The sequence below is a fragment of the Lates calcarifer genome, linkage group LG11 (genome assembly GCF_001640805.2).
Source record: "Lates calcarifer isolate ASB-BC8 linkage group LG11, TLL_Latcal_v3, whole genome shotgun sequence".
Classification (NCBI taxonomy): Eukaryota; Metazoa; Chordata; class Actinopteri; family Centropomidae; genus Lates; species Lates calcarifer.
The window spans coordinates 3,921,718-3,947,255 of NC_066843.1; the positions used below are offsets into that span (position 1 = coordinate 3,921,718).

The 25,538-nt window shown below is 41.0% G+C and overlaps 3 protein-coding genes across 5 annotated transcripts; 2 read left to right on the forward strand and 1 right to left on the reverse strand.

Annotated features, from left to right (window-relative positions):
* The first annotated feature begins 34 nt into the window (after positions 1-34).
* Positions 35-11,024, forward strand: ubtf (upstream binding transcription factor). Its single transcript, XM_018672179.2, is given in 23 exon segments — positions 35-799; positions 3,234-3,292; positions 3,731-3,864; positions 3,866-3,904; positions 4,027-4,110; positions 4,207-4,290; positions 4,292-4,363; positions 4,457-4,521; positions 4,647-4,773; positions 4,866-4,976; positions 5,094-5,227; positions 5,321-5,462; positions 5,546-5,587; positions 5,696-5,806; positions 6,034-6,189; positions 6,302-6,448; positions 6,777-6,887; positions 6,982-7,070; positions 7,166-7,355; positions 7,444-7,491; positions 7,578-7,631; positions 7,740-7,868; positions 7,954-11,024. Coding segments are annotated over 22 exon segments (2,214 nt in total). The 5' UTR covers positions 35-799; positions 3,234-3,255; the 3' UTR covers positions 8,062-11,024.
* A 1,736-nt stretch (positions 11,025-12,760) lies between these two features.
* On the forward strand, positions 12,761-21,559 carry atxn7l3a (ataxin 7 like 3a). Of its 2 annotated transcripts, XM_018672182.2 has the most exons (14): positions 12,762-13,026; positions 13,654-13,693; positions 13,836-13,935; positions 14,022-14,154; positions 14,290-14,461; positions 14,547-14,644; positions 14,757-14,779; positions 14,865-14,910; positions 15,361-15,398; positions 15,495-15,563; positions 15,680-15,723; positions 16,414-16,485; positions 17,631-17,767; positions 17,861-21,559. In XM_018672182.2, exons 3-14 carry the CDS (start codon positions 13,885-13,887, stop codon positions 18,067-18,069), a joined length of 1,092 nt encoding a protein of 363 aa, XP_018527698.1. In that variant the 5' UTR covers positions 12,762-13,026; positions 13,654-13,693; positions 13,836-13,884; the 3' UTR covers positions 18,070-21,559. The 2 variants fall into 2 exon arrangements, with proteins under 2 accessions (XP_018527701.1, XP_018527698.1); XM_018672185.2 differs by lacking the exon at positions 16,414-16,485 and having other exon boundaries at positions 12,761-13,026.
* Positions 21,560-21,610: 51 nt separating this feature from the next.
* On the reverse strand, positions 21,611-25,326 carry tmub2 (transmembrane and ubiquitin-like domain containing 2). Of its 2 annotated transcripts, none has more exons than XM_018672188.2 (3): positions 25,194-25,326; positions 22,925-23,535; positions 21,611-22,829 (listed from the first exon to the last, which is right to left on the reverse strand). In XM_018672188.2, exons 2-3 carry the CDS (start codon positions 23,518-23,520, stop codon positions 22,433-22,435), a joined length of 993 nt encoding a protein of 330 aa, XP_018527704.1. In that variant the 5' UTR covers positions 23,521-23,535; positions 25,194-25,326; the 3' UTR covers positions 21,611-22,432. The 2 variants fall into 2 exon arrangements, with proteins under 2 accessions (XP_018527704.1, XP_018527705.1); XM_018672189.2 differs by lacking the exon at positions 25,194-25,326 and adding an exon at positions 24,785-25,052.
* Between the last annotated feature and the right edge of the window lie 212 nt (positions 25,327-25,538).

A 25,538-nucleotide genomic window follows, 5' to 3' on the forward strand; every position in this document is an offset into this window, starting at 1 on the left:
TGGGTCCCCACACATATACAAATTCTGAAACAGTCTCCATGTCTGTGCGATCAAAATCAGTTTTCCCACAGCCGGGAAACGCAGCACAGTTTAACAAGGCCGAGTGCCTGAAAGTCATTTGTTTTCCCTGAATCGGACTGACTGGATTGGACGGCCGGGGGGTCCGCCCACAAACACACAAGGTGGAGTTGAAAAGAAAAAACATGCTGGGCCAAAATGAAGCTGTCAAACAGCCGCTTACAATTTGCTAAAAGACGTATCGAGCAATGTGAAAAGACACGGAGGCTGCCCTATGGACCTATTAGATAGTTATTTCTGAAGTGCAAATCTGACGTTAATGATTGAAAATTATAAACTTTTTAAGTTGATTTTTTACGTTAATTCCATAAAGTTACGGGAGTGTTGTGAGATGAGCCGGTTGCATTAAATTAAACAACCACTGGCACAGCTTGCGCTTTCATGAAACTTTCAGCTACCCGATAAAACATTGCAAACTTCGGCTACAGATCAGGCTGGGTCGGGCTCCGGGAGTCAAAAAATAATGGCCCGCGGTTGGGTTCAGAAACAACGGTGCAAGATCGGAGAAAAAAAATGTGGATGTCTCGGCGTAGCGAAATGGTTGGATGGAGAGGAGCTCTGCTGTGCGCTGAGTGGAGGGAGACGGCGAGAGAGATGGAGGCGGGGGGGAAGGACCATCTCTGCGGGGACTGGAGCCCAGGACCGACGGCGCAGTGCTGGCTATCGTTCAACCCTCCCCTTCTTCCTCCACAACGACACCGAAGCTCACGCCGAGAGACAGGTAAGCCAACACAACAGCCGCTCGCTTTCATAATACGGCGAGAGTGCGCGATAAACAATCCAAAATAAGCTACTAAAACCCGCAAAATACGCATTTAATGATTTGTTTCTACGTGTTATCAAGCGCCTCGGTCGGTAGGCTCTTTGTAGTAGCGAAATAAACCGACCGCTGTGGCAGGGTACAGACGAGGTCGGCCATACCCGAATTTCTTGTCCTCTACAGCGGGGAAGAAACTGGATGTAAGACCCGGAGGTAAATGCGATATTTTCATAAAATTACACCCAGCGACCGTGTTATGCTAATTCCCTTCATCGAAACTCGACTAGTCGTGCTGTGACCGAGGTGTTTGCGTGGGGGAATTAACAGTAGTTTCCGCGCCGAGACCTCCATGCGGCTGTTGGCGGAACAACCAGCCGCCTCTCTCGGTTAGCCATCAGGGATCTCGGTTTAATATCTCACCGTGCAGAGAGACTCGCCCTCTCTCTCCCCCTCTCTCTCTCACACCGACTAGCCCAGAACCACCGACGACCGAGCTCGGAGAACCCGCCTTCTTGCCCTCGCTTATGTGCATTTGGATCGAGGGGAAGGGAGTCTGCAACGCCCTGGCTTTAGTTTTAAGCTCCGTTTTCTCTTGTTTGCAGTGCGCCATTGGACCTTGTCACGGTAGGTTTCCTTGTAGAGCACAGAGCTGAAGCATGGCGGACCTGGAGCTGTTTGTCGCGCCAGCAAAGCTACTCAAGCCTCGGATGTTTTAACGTGTTTCCTTTGAGCTTTAACTCGCGTTTTTCGGTTACAGTTTAACCGCGCGACAGTGTAGCAGAAATCATTAGCAGCTAACCGTTAAAATAATCTCTTCTCGTGAAGTAATTGTCGAAGCTGTAACGTTTGACCGTTAAAAAATATTTTCCATTTTCTTCTTTCTTCCTGTGCCTCCGCAACTCCTTCCAACCCCACCACCATGAAATTTATGTCGGGATTTTATAACAATTTGTTAAAACTTTTTAAACCAAAACTCTGCTAAATCGATAGTAAATTTAAAAACGTTTAAAGCTAGCTTAAATATAACCGTTAAATGACTGTTTTTAAACGATTTGCAACGTTAATGTGGTCTGGGTATACCCTCCTGGAAACAGGGGATTTAGTTAAATAGAAATAAGTTTTATGTTTTATATTAAATACTAACATTTTTTTTTTAAAAAAAGAATGGCTATAAATATATGGGAGAAATGCCCAATTTAAGCTTTATTTGGCGTGCCAAGTTGCCCTTGGCCATGTAATGCATCAGCTCCCAATTTTTATCATCCATATGTTTTAATTATAATGAAACTTAACATGTATTTATTGTTCTAACGGGTCCTAATGTTCGTTGTGTCCGCTCTTTAGTTTCATAAATGGCGATATCGATAGTCTTAATGTAGCTAGGTCACACCGTGGACACCACAGTGAGCTCGGGCCATCAAGGACACGATGAACAACGAGCAGCCGCCATCATTGGAGCACTGCTCGGCTACGCCTCGCTGAAGAATGCACTAGGTTTTGGTCTAAAATCTCAGTATTAAACGTCTAAAACTTGAATAAAACGGTCTGTAAAAACTCTCTAAGCACGTTTATTAACGGTACGCGTTTGTTATATTGATTTCCTCGCTCCAGTCTGTGTGAACATTTGAAGAGAAGATTATAGGGTTTGCATGGCGGAGCTAGATCCGCGTCCAACGGTGATGAGGCGCCTTAACCGAGTGGCGCATTTGGCTGCAGTGCTTCCAAGCCACCATTCCCCCTCGTCGGAGACCGAAAGCAGATCCCCCGTCCGTGGTCAGCTGGTCGCCTACAGCTGCCTGTCCGTCCACGTCCATTCGCTTCCTCCTTCCGTGGATCCTCCCCAACCTCCGCTCCCGACAGAAAATCCTCCATTACCGAGCCGACCGGTGCGAGAAAATGGTCGCTTCTGTGCGTCCACGATACTTTTGTTGAGGAATAAGGACAGCACTAATACGCCAAATTCCGGCTGGCAAAATTTGCTCGACGGAGACTCCTGTTGTCGTAGCTAGTTGTGCTAGTTGAAGCCCTCCGCAGTGTTATTTGAGATTTGAAGCCGTCACAAGCAATAGCCTATGTCTCACCATGTAGCGTAAACGTTTAAGGGGCGGTGTAATGAACATAAACCATTATCTCGAGGCAAATTTAAATTCCACCGCTTGAAAACATCAGTTTTACTTTTAAAATTCAGTCAAGACACTTAAATAAGAAATAAAATCCAAAACATATGAATATTATACAGTTAAAAATAACATTATGATAAAACCCTGTCATTAAAAAAATACAACTATTCTGGTATAGACGCAAAGTGTGAACTTGCACATTAAGAAATGTCCAATAAACATCATACTATTGTAAGAAATAATGTTTGATAACTTGATTTTTGTTGCTTTTGTAGATACAAGACAGTGCAACCACAAATGAATGGAGAAATGGAGGCAACCACCCAAGACCAAGGTGAGACCTTGTACTTTCCCCTCTCACTTATTGATATATTTTTTTTCTAATTATAGAACAAATATCTCTTACTGAAACCTGAAAACTAACTATATTAACCCTATGATTCACTTTAGAGATGTACTCCTTATACTGATATTAATATTGTTTTTGAGCATTAAAACATATTAGAAAGTTTGATTTAGCCACAGAAAATCCACAGACACAACATTAAGTTACTGTAGAAACAAATGTGTTGTGTTCACATTTTCTCAAATCTTTAAGACCAAATGATTAATCGAGAGAATAATCAGTTATCAGTCTACTCATTGGTTGCAACCCTAAACCGAACATTTCTGTAGATTGCTACATCCAGTGTAGTTACAGAGCAGACTGTGGTGTTAATATTAATCTTTTTATTTATTACTGTTATTATCTGTTGTCTTTACACCATGACAGTTTGGGCACAGGATGACCTCTTAAAATTGCTGGAGGCCATGAAAGTGGCCCTGCCTCAGAAAGACCTGACTAAATACAAAACGTCAGAGTCCCACCTTGACTGGCAGAAGGTGGCCTTCAACTCCTACACAGCAGGAGATGTGTAAGCAGAAGTGGCAGGAGGTCTCTAAAGAGGTGAGCCAGCTGAAATGATACTCATGTTGATTGTATGCCCAGATCAGATTTATTGTCTGCCAAAAGTCAAATTTAGTGCTCCACTTGGCCTAAATGCGTCTTATTTTATGTTTCAATGACAGATTCGTAAATTCAGGACTCTAACAGAACTGATAATTGATGCTCAAGATTACATCAAGAACCCTTACAAGGGGAAGAAAATAAAGGTGAGTTAAAGCATAAAAACATTTTCCTTGACTAATAAACAACAAGACGATTTATAAATAAGACTTTTCACTCCCATTTTTCCCTGTTGTATACAGAAACATCCAGATTTCCCCAAGAAGCCCCTGACTCCATACTTTCGCTTCTTCATGGAAAAGAGGGCTAAATATGCAAAGTTGCATCCCTGAGATGAGCAACCTAGATCTAACTAAAATCCTCTCCAAGAAGTACAGGGAGTTGCCGGACAAAAAGAAGGTCAGTCAAAAACAACAGCTACACCTAATAAATTCAATTGTGCTACTGTACTTTCAAAAAAAATCTAATAATTAAATGTTTTCTTTTCTACAGAAAAAATATGTCGACGACTTCTTAAGAGACAAAGAAACATTTGTGCAAAGCATGATGAAGTTTAGGTGAGATTATTTACTAGTCTTCGTTATTCTGTAGCATTAACACTTGAGGATATGAGGCCTGCACCTCTAGCATATTGAAGGATAATAATTGTGCTTAAATGCTGGTTTACGATGTGTACATGCAGGGAAGAACACCCAGACCTTGTGGAGAGCATGACCAAGAAAGGTTCAAATGTACCAGAGAAGCCCAAGACACCCCAACAGCTGTGGTACAACCATGAAAAGAAGGCCTTCCTCAAAACACACCCAGATGTAAGTTCAGGCATTTACAACCTACAAAATCCAGCCTCCTAAACTGTAATTGCTTTGTACTACAGATATTAAGTTTCTCTGTTTGACACCAGGCGACCACCAAAGACATTAAAGACAGTCTTGGCAAACAGTGGACACAGCTGTCTGACAAAAAGAGACTGAAATGGATCTCAAAGTCCCTGGAGCAGCAGAAACAGTACGAGGTGAGGCTGCAGTGATGTTTATATGTTGCATCAGTCTTTAGTAAGTCATTAGTGAATATAGTGTTTGTAGAAGCATTTTCATCTATTTTAACTGTTTGTGTCTTTTTAATATTCTAGGAGACAATGCGGGAATACATCCAGCAGCACCCAGAGTTAAACATCACCCAGGAGGATATTGTAAAGTCCACCTTGACCAAGGCAGAGAGGCACCTGAAGGACAAATCTGACGGCCGACCTGACAAACCACCACCGTGAGTTTTAGCTTTTAAAAAAACACACAACATGATCCTGGTCATAGGAGAGAATGAATTAGACAAATCTTTTTGTGTTTGTAACGCTTTCAGAAATGGCTACTCCATGTTCTGTGCGGAGTTGATGTCGAGCATGAAGGACGTACCCAGCACAGAGCGTATGGTGATGTGTAGCCAGCGGTGGAAGCTGCTGAAACAGGGCGAGAAGGACGCCTATCAGAAACGCTGTGAACAGGTGAGTTCAGTGTTAAGTCATGTTCTATAAGAAAAACAAGTCGTTCAGCTGAGTCTTAATAATGTCATTTTTGTTTTTTTCAGAGAAAGAAGGAGTATGAAATTGAAATGAACAGATTTCTCAGTGTAAGTCTTATTTCTCTTTTGACTCATGTTTCTGCCACGCTCACAGTTTTCACATTCACTGTAATCGTTTTGGTATTTATATTTCCTTTACTTTGTGGCTATCTGCAGAGTTTATCAGTAGAGGAGCAGCAGCGGGTGTTGGGCGAGGATAAGATAGGTTTTAAGAAGGGCAGTGGAGCCAGCAGTCCTGCCTCCAAAAAGAAAAACCCTAAAGCAAAGGTAAGACCAAGTATACAGCAACATCCACCCAGTTTGTGGAGGTGGTTCCACTTTTCACATTTGCTCAGATGCAGACTTTTACTTTTCAGTTTTACCACTTCGATCATGAAATAATTTTATCAAGAGCATTAAGGCTACATATATGTAAATCTCAGGTCATATTCTCTACAGGTTAGATGTTGTTGTATCCTTTTCTGATGTTGTTTTCTTTGCTTTGAAATCCATAGGCCAATCCAGAGAAACCCAAAAGGCCCATTTCAGCCATGTTCATCTTCTCTGAGGAAAAACGTCCCAAACTGCAGCAGGAGCGACCAGACCTCTCTGACAGTGAGCTCACGAGAATGTTGGCTCGCATGTGGAATGAACTGCCAGATAAGAAGAAGGTAACCAGTCGTATTATACATATTGCAGAAGAAATATCAGACCAGTAGAGTGATCACAAGATCACAAATCATACTGATTATGAATGCATTTTTTAATTATCTTATCATTTAGGAGAAGTATAAACGCCTAGAAACGGTCCTGAAGGCAGAGTCAGAGAAGAAGGAGAAGGAAGATCGCAGTCGTCTGCCAGACCCACCCAAGACTGCTCAGGACATCTGGCAGCAGAGCGTCATAGGAGACTACCTGGCCAGATTCAAGGTACACATAACTCCTGACCTGTCACAATATAAACACTGATTCAAACATGTGATACTAAAAGTTCATGTGTGTATTTTGAGTACACATGTATCATCTGAGAAAGGCAGAAACAAAGCACTGGTATAAATGCATGAATTCATTTCATGTCTTTATCTTTTTGCCACCAGGTGTCATTATTCAGTCTCTAACACCAGTTAGAGAGTTGTAGTATAGTTGCAAGTTGTATATATTGTATATAGACTGTAAATATTTTCATATCAGATAAAACAGAGTCACTAGACTGAAGTATATACAGTAGAATTTGTAATGTGAACCTCTTGTTTTGTAGAACGACCGACCAAAGGCACAGAAAGCGATGGAAGGAACCTGGAGCACCATGGAGAAAAAAGAGAAGATTATGTGGATCAAAAAGGCAGCAGAGGATCAGAAAAGATATGAGGTATCACTAGTTACTGTCCATGTGCAGCAGGACTCTCTAACATCTGTACACAGCAGCAGCGAGATCTAACCACTGACCTATCTGTCGTTAACAGAGGGACCTGTGTGAGATGCGCTCACCTGCTGCTGCCATTGCCTCAGGGAAAAAGATGAAGTTTGAGGGTGAACCCAAGAAGCCACCATCGTAAGTTTGTCATGTCCAACTCATCCATGCTGCTTCTTGTTTGTAAAGTATGAATCCCTAAATTAATCAATTTTCCCCTCTTTCTTTTGATGTAGAAACGGATACCAGAAGTTCTCTCAGGAGATGCTGTCCAACGGAGAGCTGAATCACCTCCCGATGAAAGAGCGGATGACTGAGATCGGCAGCCGCTGGCAGAGGTTACCACTGAAGGACAAGGACCGCTACAAGAAGATCGCAGAGGAAAAGCAGAGGCAGTACAAAGTCCAACTGGAACAGTGGCTTGCTGTAAGGATTGATTGATTGAGGGAGGGGGAAAAATAAACCATGAATTTCTGCTGAATATCTATCTAACATTCATTTCATCCTTCCACAGAGCTTGTCTTCACAAGAGAGAAACACATACAAAGAATATAATTCACAGGTAAGTCAGTTATTTATGGTACTGCTAGAATATTTCCTCCTTTCTTAACATATTTAAATTAAAGTGTATCCCCTTTGACATTTCAGAAAAGGCGAACAACAGCAAAACCAGGAGGCCCCAAGGCAAAGTCCAAGAAATCTGTGAGTGTTGACTCTCTCATTCTTCTGTTTCCCATCATTCAACTCATAAATCAGCTGTATGTGAGTTTCATGTGGTGAGCCGTACCTGATAAACATCTCCTCCCACAGGACACAGAGGAGGAGGAGGACGATGATGAGGAAGAAGATGAAGATGACGACGAGCAGGAGAAGGCCTCCTCTGATGCAGACTCATCCAGCGAGGATGAGGATGACGAGGAGGATGATGATGACGATGATGTGAGTTCCATCTCTCATTGGTTGCGTTCAGGAGGAATAACTTAATATTGATTATACTGAATATTCTTTTTTTGTTCTTTTGAAGAAAGAGGATGACGACGATGATGACGAGGCAGAGGACAAGGAGAACAAGTCAGAGGACAGCAGCAGCGAGTCAAATTCGGCAGTGTCGTCAGACTCTGACTCGGACTGAAACGGGCCCTCCAACGTCATCTTTGAGACGAACTGAGCAGCGCTGAGCTGAGCCAAGAGTCCAGGGAGCTCTGCCACTGTGCCAACCCTGCTCTCCTCCCACCACCAGAGGGAGCCCCTGCATCACCTCATTCATTTCACACTCACCCACTTTACGTTGCTGCGTTGGTGATCTGTTCTCACGGAGGGACCCTGCCCTTATGTCCAAAATCTGTTTCATTCCCTCCCCAGCTGTGACAGCCATCTCACAGCACGAGCCGCTGACATTAAGCCAAAAACAGCATCCCACTGGTTTGGTGATGTCATGGACGCTGGTTTCAATCTCGACTCACAGGTTCAGTGGTTCATGGTTAGAGTTTTAACGTTGAGGGTGATGAATTTACCCTCCAGTGTTTCTTCTGTTATTCTGGAAATTAGTTGAAGACAGGTGGCATGAGTTGTGAACAGGCTTCGTGGAGCCAAAGAACATAGTATGGGGGATCACTTTAGGGAGGGGGGGGTGTGTGCGGGGTACTGAAAAATTGCACTCTTCAGAATGTTTCCTTTAATTTTTTTTCTAGAACATTGTCGCTTTGTTCTCTACTCTCAATTTATGATGTAGATTTTATCATTTGGTTCTTAAAGAGGTGGTATTTTTTCAGGAAAAAAATCAAGCCATTATGAATGTCTTTATTTTTTTTATTTTTATTTTTGTTGCTGGAAAATTTCAGAACTTGTTTCTTACCCATGTTCTCATTTCCAAGACACGGTGCCTATAAAATGTTCACCCCCTCCTTTGACTTTTTCATGATTTATTGTTTTGCAATGTTGAACAAAAGTGGATGTAATGAGCCTTTTTTTCACGCTACCCATCAGAAAAAAATCTCTTTAGGAATACAGCAACATTTATTGGAAATTTACTTGTTTTCTTTACTTGTGACAACACCGCTTATCGTGTTTTACTCTGTAAGATCACAACAAGCCATGGGAAATTTCCAAAAAGATGTTCTGTGATGCTGCAAGGAAAACAAATCCCAAGTATAAAACACAAGACAGTTGATTACATTTTTTTTTCACCCTGTTCAGTATTTTAGCATAAGCACCTTTAACAATATTTACAGACTTGATTCTGTGTGGATCGGCTTAATACACGCAGATGCTACATTTTCCCCCCATTTCTTTTTGCAAAACTGCCCAATCGAGGCGCGTAGGGACTAATTTCAAAGTCCTGCCACACATTACACACTGTTCTCCAAGCAGATTTACAGTGGTGCTATATTTTGAACGTTCTTAAATGGCTGACCTCACTGTAGTCTGCGGGCTATTCCGTCCCTTGACAGTTTTCTGGCATCCTTCCCCTGATTTATAGTTTTATGGAAACTTTTTGCAATTTATTCAAAATGTTTCTTTATCCTCTCAGTTCAGTTTTTTTTAGAAAATTAAGAAACAAGCTGTTAAAGCCTCCAGATACAGATGTATTTACTTTGAGTACACAGGTGATCTCCATTCAACTTATGCGTTTTGTGTGATTATGTAACTGGTTATTTGCGTTTTATATTAACACTAGATTCATTTATAAAGATTGTTTCCACTTGTGTCAAAAAGTTGTTTTTGCATCCACTGTGCTTCAGCGTTAAAAAACATAAAGGTCCAACAGTGGTGAGAAACTTTTTATAGGCACTGCAGGATCCATCCTGTCATTGAGAGGTGTTGCGCATAAAAATGACCTGACATGTCTCGTAGTACATAAATTCATCCGTCTGAAACAATCCTGTCGGACTCAGTTGATCAGTTTGTTCTGGGCTGACACTGACAAACAGTGTTGAGTGTTTGCAGTTTGTCATTGACCATTTAGAGCTTTGGTCTGACTGTGTTTTTAAAGAGTGTGTCATACAGCTGGTGTATGTTTCTCTCTCTAAACTCGTTTTACATTTCACTCACGGTTTATTTGACTTGTTAATAGGTTTCTTTTAATTGTGCTCTGATCCATCTGGAATCATTTTGTGGATTTTGTCAAACTGTACGGTTTCATCCATTTTTCTTTTTGAAATTTTAATGGTATTGACTGTAATCCATCTGGGTTTTAGTCCGATGCTTATCCCAAAAAAAGTGTGCACTTAATGTAAATCTGTCCCTCTGTGTGAGTTTGTGTGCATGCATGCACAGAACTATGTATATATGAGGGCGTATGTGTGTTTCTTTGCTTTAATGTGTGCTGTTTTTTGCTGTTTTGTTGCATACCATGATGTGACTGCAGCGTGCATGTATGTGCCTGTGTGGGGACATCATACCAACACCATGAATGTAGATATTGTTAAATCTTTCTTCTTTTTTTTTTCTCTCCAAAGGTCTTTAGTAATTCTTCTGCTCGGCGCTGTCATGTCATTTGTTACCTGAAAACGGACTAATGATCATTTTGTGGTCTACAAACCGATGAGTACATGGCAACTATTAATAATCTGTTAGTAATGGACTGATTTTTGACCATTTATGAATCTCATCACAGACTGAAATAAAACCAGCGTGGACTATTTAAATAACCCAGGGAGGGAGGAAAGGAGAAAGTGATTGCTGATATTGATAGATGAGTTTGTAAAAGGGATTTTGGGGGAACTGAGTTGCCAGTGGAATTAGGGGTTTCAAAAAAAAAAAAAAAACAACCTTGTAATTTTTTTGTAAATACTGTTTTTTGTATTGAGTGCTTATTGTTTTGTTTAGTACTTTTAATTTGGCAAAACCCTCATCTGTGACTTCTGAGGCCAGTGAGCCTTTTCACTCACGGGGGAGAATTTTTGGTTTAATTCACCTGTTTTAGTTGTTACTTCTCTCCCTTATGTTGGTTTATATAGAGATATCTAAGACAGCAAAAAGCTTTACAAGTTTGTACTGCTGATCATTTGACAAAATTTGATGTTTTCTATAGCTGAGGGTGTTCTTATGTCCTTGTAGTTCCAGTATTTGGGCAAATAAAAAAATGACCTTTAACAGTTAGAAGTGTGTTTTCTGTCCTAACCTTGTAAAAGCAGACAGAATGTGGACAAGTGGTTAATTACTGAAGTTGTTTATGGAGTAAAAATGACCAGTTCCAGCTTCTAAAATGTTAAAATATGCAGCTTCTCATGGTTTTCTGTGACTGAAAACTGAATGGTTTTGGTTTTTGGTCCACATGCAGTAAGGGAAATTGTAATGGGACTTATTCTTATTATTATCTTCTGATATTTTGGAGTCCAAACATTTAATAATTTAACTGAGAAAAGTATGAGCAAATGCATCCATTATTAAAATAATGAATAGCAGTCCTGGTGAGCTATGTAAACAACAGTGAACAGGGTCACATTAACCTACCAGGAAGCCAAAAATGAGTCACAGGGCCACGATTAACCTCCCATTTCTCAAACTCTCTGCAGCTTGTCCGGTTTGTCTTTGCCAGAACAGGACAGGGCCCAAGATCTGCTGTTTAATAATTTGATTAAACACAGTATTTAAGACACTGGGGGTAGTTGTTAATCCAGTCCTGACACTTTGGGAAAGACCCTTTCTTGTTTCAAAGCCAGATCTATACAGACTTGGGGCTGAGGACCTTGACTGACCCCTCAGAGCCCTGATCAACAACTTTAGGATGGCCTGGAGCAGTATTTAGCAGTATTTAGTTTGAAAGTCTGAAACCAAAGGGAGAGGAGGTTGTTATAGCAGCAGATTAATACTCATGGTTTGAGGATGATATGTTCAAGTCATATGTAACTATTGCGTCCACATACTTTTGGCCACAAAGTGAACATCAGTGGTACTGGTGACCTCATTCACCCGCTCAGACTCAACAAACTGATTCCAAATAAAACCCAGTGTTCATTTATTGAAGTCTGAGGTGGAGGGTAACCGTCCCGGCCTGCCTCAAGTCTGCCAGTCATAGCGGAAGCGTGCTGACTGTCCCTTCAAAATAAAATCATTAGCAGGGCCTCAGCTGCGTCACACAAATCGCCTAGCAACCACAGGTTTTACTGGAAAATATTGGCTAAATATAGATGGAACAAAGCTAGAGTGGTATCTGACACCAGTCTCAATATGATTTAACAGTAATACGCGGGTGTTTTTAATCTTTTGTCACCTGTATGAGGGACACAGAATAGGCCTTTTTAATAGAGGGCATTTTGACAAGTCACATTAGAACAAAAAATGTATATAGTAAATTAATCAAGACTGAATTTCATTTAGCTGCTTCGGGTTCAGGGTTCTGGTCTCGTGCATGCTGGCTCACTCTTGGACACCTGACAAAGTCATCGTTAATGTTATTGGTAACACCTGTCCTTTTCCAAGGCTTAAATTAGAGACACCTCTGGATATGATGCAATCCTTCACAGCCTCAGAAATTACCAGACTTAAATCACATTTCTGACACAGTGAACAAAAGCTGTGTGTTATAGTTGTAAATATAGAATTTCAAACAGGACTACAATATTAGACAGTGCTGAAATATTATGGGTAGTAATAATCTACAGAAACATAGTGTTTCAGAAACAATGTTTCTACAGTAAGTACTTTTACTTTTAATACTTTAACTACATCCTGATTGCCTACCTACATAAACACTCCATTGGGTAATATTTTGAATGCAGGACTTTTACTTGTAATGGAGTATTTTTATAATGTGGTATCACTATTTTACTCACTTAACATTTGACTGACCGTGCTCGGAAGTTGAGCTTTTATTTTTAAAGTTGAAACCGGAAGTTGGTGGTTTTATTTTTGTGTTTGGTTGTGCTCCGTTGGCCTCCTCGGTGCCAAGCGGGTTTCTAACGTAAATTTAACCGACACCTGCGACAACAATCGGCTCTAAAGGAGGATTTTTTTTTTGTTTTACCGGCGATTTAAAGATGGATGTGGCTGAAGAGCAGGCTTCGTGTTAACGTATTTTCTGTGGACTGACTCGGTAATGTTGCCTCCTTCAGAGAAACTGCCTGGTTCAGGCTGAGTTTTTCGGTATGACAGGGTAAGAGGAAACAGTTTTTTTTTGGTGGGGGGTGAAATTAAACATAAAAAAGCACTATTTTAACTACATTGTATCCTAGTATTTCGCCACAGGGTCATTTCCCTCATCTCGAAGTAGTAGAGTAGCATTACTAGCTAGCAAATGCTAAAACTCAAAACTAACGTTGACGTTTTAAGTGTTGAGTTTGCTAACAAACTGACATTAACGTTAGCTGCATTTACATTATCGCTCCTTTTATTATGGTAACGTTAGCTAGTAGTCGTGTGTTTTATGTTAGAAACTGAGCTTTTGTTCCTGTGTTTATAGTGTAAATAAAGACGCATCTTATTCCAGTAATCACACCTGACGCATTATGTTATAGGATGGATGTTTTCTGTAATGTTTAGTCGATTAGTTGACTGCAGAAAATGTATCTGTAAAATGTATTTACTATCTGCAACAATTTGGGGAATCGGTTAATTGTTTTTAGGCGGTTTTTAAGGAAAAAAATGCCCAAATTCTTTGATTCCACCTGAAAGATATTCCTGTTTTTTAGTTTATCGTGATAAACAGATTATCACGAGCTTTGAACAATTGTTTAAACAAAACGAGACTTTTTCCCATTTTTTTACTCATTCTCTTCAACAGAATGAAGACAGATCTGCAAGTACTGAGAGCCATTTTAACAGTAAGTCATTTGCAATCAGTTTGACTCATCATCTGGATCCTTGATGATAGACTGGATTTGCCAGTTTTAAATCTGTTAACCTGTTGAACCACTGAACACACATCTTAACTGCAGTTTTGTTTTCTGTGCTCTAAATCTGCAGATTAGCAGCTCATTACCTTGCTATCAAGATTTCCAATACAGGTTTTCAAATGAAAATGGAGGATATGCCCCTGTCAGGCCCAGACAACACCAAGCTGGAGGTGAGGGAATGATACTTATGAAAATATGTCATTCTTCTTTCTGTAAAGGTTTGTATTGGTGTTAAATTTCACATCTGATGTTGCAGGCCTTGGTCCATGACATCTACTCTGAGCTGGTGGAAGATGCCTGTTTGGGCCTGTGTTTTGAAGTACATCGTGCTGTGAAACAGGGCTATTTCTTTTTGGATGAAACGGACCAAGAGAGCATGAAGGAGTTTGGTAGGTGTCACATATTTATTTACATATTTATTTTAATAAGTTCATTCTGGTCTGTCGAGCTGCTCATTTGCCTTCGACGTGTTTGCTTAAAGTATGTGCTTTTTTTTTCTTCTTTTTTTTTCTTTACTGTTACAGAAATTGTGGATCAACCAGGAGTGGACATATTTGGGCAGGTGTACAATCAGTGGAAGAACAAAGAGTGTGAGTGTCCAAACTGCAAAAGATTGATAGCAGCTTCTCGCTTCGCCCCACACCTGGAGAAATGTCTCGGAATGGGACGCAACAGCAGTCGCATCGCCAACCGAAGGTAAGTCAGTAAAGATCTTCCTTACATTGATCCAAAATGTGTGTGAAGATCTAAAGAGATGACCTTTCTGCTTTTCTTTAAACAGACTAGCCAGCAATAATAACATGAGCAAGTCAGAGAGCGACCAGGAAGACAATGATGACCTTAATGATAACGACTGGTCGTATGGTGCAGAAAAAAAAGGTGAGCACCTGAAAATAATTGAAGGTAAATCTACACTGTGCAGAGAGAATTACTAAGAAACACTTCAGGTTACTGTCACATAATAACCAAACATCTTATTTTCTTTTTATAGCCAAGAAGAGAAAGTCAGATAAGGTATTTCTACATTCATTTTCACTTTAATGTGTATTTTAATGTGTATAATGAGGTTAATTTAATTGGAATGTTTTTCTTTGTGCAGAATCAAAATTCTCCGAGAAGATCAAAATCTTTAAAACACAAAAATGGTGAGTCTATCCGGTGTTTAGTTTTTAGTCTAATAAAGACTAGAAGACTAATGCAGTTTTCTGATATGGTGTAAGTGTCTGCAGTATTTCTGGCTCAGACGTGCTGCCAGGATGGTTTACTCTCTGGTCTGTTCAGCAGACTTGAAGCCCAGTTATTATGTAACAACAATATAGTGTAGACCACAAACTTACACTGGCAGAGATGATACACGCAAAAGGTTCATCTTTGCTGATCCTGGATGAAAATGTTAGTGCAACGCAATGTTAGGTGAACACACAAAGATGAAAACTTGGAAGAGTTTTGAAAATTTTCAACCAAACTTTTTATGTGACTCGTGATTTAACATCATCTTGTCCAGAGATTATTTTTTTGTAATGCAGTTTAAATCCAGAATAATAGTCCCAACATGTCGCACCAGATGTATTGACCAGTAAGATAATCTTTTCCAGGTGAACTCGGGAGCAGCATCACTTCAGAGCCCTACAAGGTAACAAGTTCCTTCTTTGATCATGTTGAAATTAAGTCCACAAAGTTCCTCCATCTTTTATTGCACTGTATTGATAATGGCTTGTTTGTCTTTCAGTATAACTACAACACTGGCATCAGTTATGAAACATTAGGTCCTGATGAAGTCAGATCCCTTTTAACAACAGTAAGCAACTTTTATTAATCCACTTAATCATTCAGAGCTTCTGTTTCATTAATTCCTCCTGTTCTCTTGTTTTTAATTATGTAAATGTTGGTCATTAAAGTTGTTTGTTTTCACAGCAATGTGGGGTGATCTCTGAGCACACCAAGAAGATGTGTACCAGGTAATTACTGCACAATCTGCCGGCACATAGTAATAAAACCTTTCCGCTTTGGGAAAACAGTAAACTGCCTCTGTGTAGCTAGTATCTGGGATAATGCAGGACAGATTGAGGTACTGTAACGACTTGCCTTGTGTTGGTGTTGCCTTGTTGTTGAATCCAAATTCAGAGGTCAGTGTCTTTATGCCCCTCAGTTTGGCCCTTCTGTGGAGCTTTGTCATGAAAACCTGTCCAGTACTAAACCACATAGAAACACTGTGTCAAACTCAAAGTCATGTTTGCATGTGAACTCTGGAAACATGATCAGTTTCATCTGTGTATTTCTGAAAATGATCATGTGTGTTGGGACTAACTCAGGGGTACACAAGTGGCAACTCATTGGACCAATGATTGACTTGCTTTCACCACAAAACCAAACCTCAAATTCTGCAGAAGATCTCAGTAAATTTTTAATTAGACCATGAAGGACCTTGTCAGTGACCAACCTCTAACACTTCATTGCCGTTAACACCTCGTTGTTGTTCTGCCTCATGTGATTGGTCACTGACTGCGTCCATCAGGGGTCCGTCCCACCTCCCTCCCTCCCTCCCTCCCTGTGGCTGTAGTTAGAGGCAGGGTGATTTGTTGACGCTGTGTGGCGGACGTGGGCGGCCATCAGTCAGGGATGTATAATGCCACCTTGTGTCCCACCAGGTCTCAGCGATGCCCCCAGCACACGGACGAACAGAGGAGGGCCGTCAGGGTGTTCCTCCTGGGGCCGTCCGCGTGAGTGTGCCCTGTCCCCTTCCTTACCCCCCCCTTCACCCTCAAGTGTACTTAACAAAAGTCATGTTTGAATGAATGTTTTGACCCTCATGGTGCAGGTGCTTGCGGATCCAGTTCACTGTTTCCGATCAGGAACAGAACAGTGCTGCTGGTCAGTGTTGTGAATACTCTGCTACAGTGCACAGCTCTTTGACACACAGAAGTGTACACCGCAGCTGAAGGGGCACTGAGAACTCTGATCTTTTATCATAAAGGTCAGAGATTACCACTGGGGCTTTTCCTGGTGTGAATGGGTCTATGTGGTGGTAATTCATGCAGGAAATCTATGCCACACATACATGTAGCTTTAAGCCATAAACCCCACAAGCTTTAAAAAAAATGTTAATCCACATTCTTTCGTATGTTCAGATTATCGCATGGTTGAAATATTAGTTTTTAGGTCATAAAATTAACTACATAACTATAATAACAGGGCTCATAATTGACCGACATCTCATGAGCGTTTTGCTGTACGGCTGAGACACATTTATCAGTTGGCAGGCTCAGAGTTTGATGCAGTCAAAGTACATAATAGGAACCAAAAAACCAGGTCACCCAATAACATAAAAAATATCAAAAGTGGTTCTCAATTTTATTTTATTGTTTTACTGCCAGAAATGTCCTGTTTTTATTTCTCCAAAAATCAATCCACCCTACAACACTTCCACCCCTGTCTGTATTTGTTAACAGTAAAGTCATAATTTCACAGGAATCGACCAACGTGCTGATTTTATTCTTTTAACTGTCTATAGTATTACAGGAAACAGTAAATAATGTCTTTACATGTCTTCTTTAACCCAAACAACAGTCCAAACCTCCAGTAACAGAAGAATTCCCACATTTACAAGTTGGAACCAGAGACAAATTTTGTCGAAATGATTTAATTATTTATAACAGTAGTTGACAGTTAACCTCTTTGTTAGTTGACTAATTAAGTAACTGAGCTCTAGAGACAATTAATGGTTCATTATTTCCAGATCCATCAGATCTGAATACTGAATCAAATCTCTGTGTGCATTTACTGTGTGGTTCAAGTGTTAGTTGGATATCTGAGTTTTGTCTCCACCAGTCTAACAGTGTGTGACTGTCTGCGTTTCTTGTGGCAGGCCGTCGCTGCCCGATGCCGACGCCGTGGTGGAGAGCGACAGCTTTGACATTCCAGATGGACAGACACTGATGAGCCGCCTGCAGTGGGAGGACTCCCCGGACATCTCACCCACTGACTCTGCCTCATCTAAAGCCAGTAAGGAAATAACACGCTGCACACTGAAAGGCTGTTATTGATTTAGAATTTTAGATTAGACAACAGATTGATTATTTTCTATCCCTCTCACAGGCACCAACCACTCAGATTCCAGGAAGCCGAAGAAGAAGAAGAGGACGTCTCTTGGTTTGAATAGCGTAGGAGTAGTAGGAGTAGGAGGAGGAAGTCTGACTGGAGGGAGCAGCAGCAGCGCTCAGAGTAATATCAGCTTGTCGACCAAAAAAAAGAGGCCCAAACTCTCAGCACCTTCTATTTCAAGTATCTATGATGACTTAAACTAGCAACAGCCCGTTTGGGCCACCCAGCTCTTGCCTCCTCTGAATCAAATCCCTCCTTTCATACCTACATTTGCGGGTCTGAACAGGATGGGACTAAACTTGACTTAGTAGTTCTTTAATCATTCAGCCTTAACCAGTAAGGCATCTTTATTTTAATGACAATTTCCCCTGATTTATGAACACAGAGTTCTAAAAAGTTTGGTCAGTCACAGAGTCCAGTCAGAGCATCTGTAGGTGCTTAAAAAGGGAAATTCAGTCTTAGAACTAAATGTATACTCTGCTTTTTCCAGTAATTTCAACTGCTGTCACCTTAAGGTAGAAACCTGACCGTGCAGTCATGTGACACTGTTGTGTAGTTGGTCCTTTTGAAATTACATTAGTAACTAATTGTGGGTTCTCTGAAATGTTTTTGAGCTATTTCAGTGAGTGAGTGGAAGGTTTCCAAGCGGTTATTTCCACTTTTACACTAAATGGCCAAAAGAATGTGGAACGTCACGCCCATGTTTGATTCTTCGACATGTAATTCCTAAATCATTGACTTTAACTGCTGCTGCTATAATTGCCTCCTCGCTTTTGAGAAGACATGGCCACAGGAATTTGATCCTGTTCAGCCACAAGAGAATTTAGTGAGGTCCAACACTTGAGGCTGAGCTCAGAGTCTGTGTTCCAGCTCGGAGCTCTGTGCTACATTATGTGCACCTTGAATGGTCCTGTCTTTCTAGTTGGGTGGTCGATTGTCTTTTTGGTCAGAATGTCGAAACAACATGGACGATACAAAGAAGACCTGTTGTATTTTGTTGCTCAACATTTAAACATGTTTATAGCTGTTTGATGCTGAAACCACTGAAATATCGCTTGGTGGACAGCAACTAATGGTTACAAACTAATAATATATTACAAATTAAATGATAGCAAAAGAATTTGCACAATTAACCTAAAGTTTCTCACAATCTGTCTGGTTTACTTTCAACCAACCTGATTACGACTTGAAGGGGCATTCACGTGAATTTTTTCCAGTCAGGAACTAATTTTTCTGATTATTTTGACACCACAGAATTGACACCACATTGTGTTCAAAGGGGATTTGTCATCTTGAAATCGGAAAGAATCTTTGTCAAACTGTTTCCGCCAAGTTGGAATCACACGATCATCCAGAACATCACTATGCTGTAGCATTTTTAGATGACTTTTGATTGGAACTAAGGGGCAAGCTCCAACCAAGCCACAGGTGTTATCAGTAATATTAATAAGAGGTGTACTCCATTAAGGTGTACTCCTAAATGATTCAGGGCCCTGCCACTGTGTATGCTTGCTCACTGACAGCGTTTACTGAACACGGCCATCATTAACAGTATGAATTGCACCTGTGCTTATCCCTCTGTGATTAGACAAGATGTCTATGCTGAAAAAGGCAGATTAGCAGTTTTAATTTAAGGTTTAAGACGTTTTATTACCTGTAGTCAGTAAAGAAAAAGGCTCCAAACTTTTTCCTCGACAGCATGAAAAGATTTGAGTCTTAAACGTGGCTTTGTGAGACCTTCAGGTGCTCTGTCATTGTTGGTGACCTCTCGACTTGTCCCTCTCTTTTTCTGGACTCTGTGTTCACTTTAAAACTCAGTTGTGAGGAGGAGACGTGGACTTTTAACTGCTTTCAATCCAACACTTGACACACATATACTGGAGTAACTCATCAGTGGCTTTTTAATTCTAGCATTGTATTGCACAGTTGTATGTATGTGTATGTGTGTGTGTCTCTGTATGCTGACTTAAATTCAGTGTGAACGTCACTTTTTCGTGTACTGTGTGTGTGTGTGTGTGTGTGTGTATGATTAGAGGGTGTGTGTGTGTGTGTGTAATCATTTATATTTTCACAAAACTATGCATCCTAGAATGTGACATTTTTGTGAAAGTATGTGCCATTTTTAAATATTTAACTTTTTCTGTTTACATCAACAGTATATTTAAGTTTTTATTTGTCACTGCCTATGAAGTGATGTGTATATTATATATGTGTGTAAATGCAGATTTTGATATTTGATGAGCCAATAGGCTTTTAGGGCACATGTACAGTACATGTATGTATGACATGAGATGGAAACTGAATCATGAATACAACGTAACTCTTTTTTTTCTTCAGTACAAATATGAGGCTTGTGTATTTTCACTCAGTTTCTACACGTATGTAGATCAGTGCTGCAGCTCTGCTTGTCATTCATGATCATGAGTGATACGTCTGCATCTTGTAAAACCTATAACCAACAATGTCAGATGTAAAAGTTGTACATGCTCTAGAGGTCAGATGCACTATTACAAAAATCTTGTACTTGCATTTTTCACAGTTGATGTCTTAAAAAAGCTTTTTTTTTCTTATAAATTGGCTTCACACACCCAAAGACTTTACTGTTGCAGTTATTGTTACAGAGTCAGAAATGTGTTGTAAAACTGTAACTGGAGGGACTGTACAAAATGATTCAGGGAGGAGGGGCTCAGACAGTTCTGTTAGATTTTATTTCATTCTACTCTTGAGATTTGTTGCAAACAAAAAACAACAAAAAGTGGTGACATGAAAAACATGGCTTTTGTTTGCACCAAGGGTCATAAACCCACGCAGAGCACGGCAGTCACGTCTCTTAAAGAACTACTCCACCTTTTCAGAATTGCGATTTAAAAACAATGTTGGATTTAGCTTGGAACAAAAAAAGCTTAAAATCGATGCAGGACAACCAGATTTCTCACAGTACAACTCAATCACCCATGGTTCAGTCTGAGATATCGGGTGTGTTATGCTAGTAGCAGCTAACGTAGCCTCAGGTGACGTCTCCAGGCAGTTAATCAGATTTCATGCAGCTCTCTCTGTGTGAGGCTGAGGCTGTAATAACTTTTAATCCTGCAGCTGTTAATATTGTGTTTTGTCATATTGGGGAAAGGGTGTTGCAGTTAACATTTTTCTTTTTTTTCTATCTGCTTTCTATCCAGAGGGAAAAGCCTTTTGTAGTTCACTTGGTCCCTTGTTTTTCTGGTTTTTAAAGCGCGAGGTTTAACCTCTCCTCTCCCTGGCAGCTTTTGTACAGCCTTTTAAGTCGAGCACATTCAGTTGTCTGTTTCATGAAAATGATTTTATTTCCAGTATGGCTCTGTCTGTTAAAGTCTGCAGTAACATTGATTGTGCCCTTTTGAATCTTTTTGCAGTAAAGTCTTGTGACGTGCACTAAAGCTAAACGAACTGTTCATGAGATGCTTTGGTAGATGTGATCTGATTCTCCAGCCACCTTCTGTTTGAATGAAGCTGACAGCTGATGTGGCTCTTTGTGTATCTGTGTGAGTGCAATGACTGAGAATGCGATGTTGTAGTTTTTTTTTTTTTCCCCATGCACAAGCACAAGAGTGTGCATGTGTGAACGACTGTTGTATCTGAACATGATGTGATACATAGGTTATTTTTTCTCCACTGCCATGCATACTGATGTTTGTATATAAATAAACACAAACCGTACTCGCAGACTGGGTTCTTTGGACCACAAAACAAGATGCACACTGAGACGAGTTTGGTTTGAAATGCTTTAATTTGAGACATCACTGAAGCCAGAGCAGTCCAGCATAATCAGGAGGGTTTGACGTCCCCCTCCAAATCTTTTAAGTGCCAGATGCGGGTTCATCTGATTCAATCGATCGTTTTATTTACAGAAAATACACAACGTATTTACAATATCTTCTCAAAAAGTGTCTATTTTCATGTCGAGGGATTATTTAAATTAGCCTGTTTCTACATAGCAACATTGCAGAGCAACAAAAATATCTGAAGTTAATCAGCCTAGCACCGAGGCAGCTGTACAGTTTATATATTTGCTTACATGGAGCTCGAGTTGTTTCACGTAAACACAAAATAATGGTAAAGAGTCAAACTGGTTCACACAGCACAACAGTGAGTGGTTCCAAAAGATTTTAGACTCCTGCATCTGTCGGTTTTTTATTTCTTAAAACACAGAAACTGGTCTAACGACAATAAAAGAGCAGACGAGATGAGGCCAGAGTGTTAAAACATGGTGTGAACCACTAAGTTATGTTTGAAGAGAAGCTAAATTATGGTTCGGTTGAAGCAGAACTTCACTCACTGCAGGTTATTATTTACCCACGTATACTGTACAATCACTCCTCTTGTTTTAATCCTGGTACATGCACAAACAGGCTCACCTAACCACCCACACACACTCACTCACTCACACTCCTATCATCTGTGGTATCAGCACTGAGGCCCTTTTTTTTTTTAAGTCTGTCAGACGCTCACCCACCTGCTGCAGTTATTTTTATTCTACCTCAAAACATTCAGCTGTAAGTGTTGTTGTCCCCTCTCTGCCTTTTTTTTTTTTCAGCGGCTGTGCATCCCAAATATCAGAAAGCTGAAGAACACAGTGACTCCCACGAGGGAGATGGTCGCAGGGGCCGTGAAGAACTGCCTGTAGTTGATGCGGAAGTACCACACCACCGCCAAGATCACCACGAACACGGGTACCACCAGGCTTCCGGTGCTGATGGCCACGCCTGCCGCTCTGAATCCTCCAGAGACCCCGGACCCGACTCCCGCTCCTGCCCCAGGCTGAGCCCCTCCTTCCTCTGGGCCGGCCTCGTGCAGAGTCTGGGAAATGTGGCAGTGGATCACGCTGTTGTGTGTGATGTTCAGGGACAACAGGGTCTTCTTGGGATCTTGCAGCAGCTGGCCTTGGTAGATCAATTTTATTTGATGCTCCCGACCTGAGAAGTATTTACTGGAGGGGAGGAGAAGTGAGAAAGAAGAGCTGTTAAGAAGAGATATTTAAGATTTCTATTGACATTTGTATGCAGATGTTTGAGGATGTTTCACCTTTTCAGTACTCCCACTGTATCCTGTGGTTCTACAACAGCCACCTCCTCCGTGTCATTTAAAAACTTGAGTCGAACAGAAATGGTGGTGGTGGTGGTGGGGGAGATGGTGCTGGTCAAAACTGGAATAGACTTTGTAACCTTTTTATCTTCCTCCTCCAGCTCCTCCTCGTCATCCTCCTCCTCATCAACTTCATCATCCTCCTCATCAGAAGTATGCAGTCCTTCAGCCTGTAGTTGTTTGCTCTGAATGTCCAGCAGCAGATCTGTCCTCACCCCCTCCGCTCCCTCCCCCTCTCCTCTCTCGGCCCCCGGCTCGCCATCATCCGGCTTGTTCTCCTGCGAGGGCTCAGGAGGCTGCTGCTCAGGGGCGTCAGCGCTGGGAGACCCCCCGCTGTAGCTGTCGTGGCCCCCCAGTCCGATCAGAGAGGCGTGAGCGCCCACGGTGAGGATGGTGCCTAGTATGTGGTCTCCCCGATCGGCCACATGAGTGGAGAGCCAAGCCAGGACGAGGGCCAGGACCAGGAGCAGCATACCGCCCGCTGCCGTCACCTCCTCCTCCATCCCATCCAGCATGGTCAGTGCACACACTGCCATCTCTGTCCTCCAAACCTGGTGAGGACAAAAACACAGGCTTTACAATCTGTACAGCATCCAGGAAAAACATATAACAAGCTTGGTCCGACATGTTCCATCTCAGTTAATGGGAACATCTGAACAATGTCAATTTTATTTCTTGTAATATAATCTGGAAGCACTTAATTACCTTAATGCATTTGGGTTATTTCCTTATCCAATATTTACATTTACAATTACAACAAAAAATGAACAACATTGAAGGGTTACGCAATGTGACAATACACATGCTGTAACTTAATCTAAATGTGTGCTGTCAGATGATTTGCATCATGATTTATTTGCCCCTTTATCATCTCTGGTTATATCAGGCCTTTGTGAACAGTGTTGTTTATCAGTGAGCAGCAGGACTGTTTTATGACAACACTGGATTTACGGGATTTTTTACACAAGTGTGACAAAGTACCCTGTTTTATCACACTTTGAAATTCAGTGGATTTGCTAAAAGCAGACATTGCTGTCTGGATATTTTTAAGTGTCTCAGCTGAATTTTCTTACTCTATCATGATGTTGTATAAGGGCTGCAACGAATGACTAATATCATTATGGAGTAATTACCTTTTAAATTAGTTGGTATTTTGGTAGAAAACAGTAAATTAGGTCCATCATAATTTCCTAAAGCCCCTGTGACGTCTTAAAATTGCATGATAATTAGTTTATCATCACAAATATTGAGACAAACAGCAAATCTTAACAACTGAGAGGCCGAGACTAAAGGCAAGTTTGGTATTTTTGCCTGAGACTGAAAGTCTAAAAAAAGAATCTGTGGATCAATTAACTGTTTCAGCTCTCAACAACATGAATAAACATCAAATTTAAGATTACACGCACATATTACAGAAGATAAAGATATAATAAATAAACGATTTAAAATCCCACCATAGCGTATATAATGACAGTGGAAAACACAAGAGGATGTAAACTTTAGTTCCTGTTGTGTGTTTAGGAGGGGACAGGATTAAATAAATGATAATAATAAAAAACCTCAGACTTAGCGAAGACAAAGCGATTACAAAGTTGTATTCTGGGACTTTACACAACACAGTCGTTACACAAACCTCGGTTTTCTTCACATCTGCTTATCTCATATAAAAACAAACTTTAAAGACAGTAGTTCACAGCCAGATGTTATAAATACGAGCAGGACTGTTTGCAGAAATGAACAATAATCCTTCTATGATCTATCACCGTGTAGAAAAGTCATTTAAGATGAAAATTACTTTACATAAAGATCCGCAGCAGCAGCTACCAAGGCTGGTCAACAGCTGTTAACTTGTAGCTGTGATGCTACTTTCAACCATCCATGTAGTCAAAGCTGTGTCAACTGTGTTGGTCTTTGTCCTTGCCATTAAACCATTATAGATAAAATATGCCGTTATGAAAGCTCTACTTCTGCGATGCTAACTTGTTATGCTGTAGTTAATCCGCCGCTTCTACCGAACAGTTAGCTAGCTAAGTAGCTAGTGAGCTAGCCCAGCCCTGCTAGCTGGGAAAAACAACAACGACCTTCGGCTGTTTACGACTCTCCCTGCTCGGTTTGTTTCGTCGTCAACAGTTAAAAAAAAGAAAAAGAAAACAACACTGGGGCGTTTGTGTAAAAGACTTCATAGCTCAGAAATCACACGGTCTCCTACCTGGCTGCTGTGAAATCAGAGCATGTTTGAAGACGGGGCTGGATGCTAGTTAGCAGCTGCTCCTTAAAAACCACATAATAAACACTGAGGAGGCGGCGTGACGTCATCGCCGGGCAGAGGGGGAGCGCTTGTTTCGGTAACGGGTCACCCCTGTTGCTCCTCCTGCTTATAGTAACTATACGGTGGATAACCCGCAGTAAAATAAGAGCAGCTTTGTGTGTGCATATATCAGGCCAACTGAAATACGTTGTCTGTCCACACGTTGATGTAAAAAGGATCTTATAAGGCATTTTAATGTGACAGTTTCTCAAAATAATGATGCAGTATTCAAAAATAATGACTTAG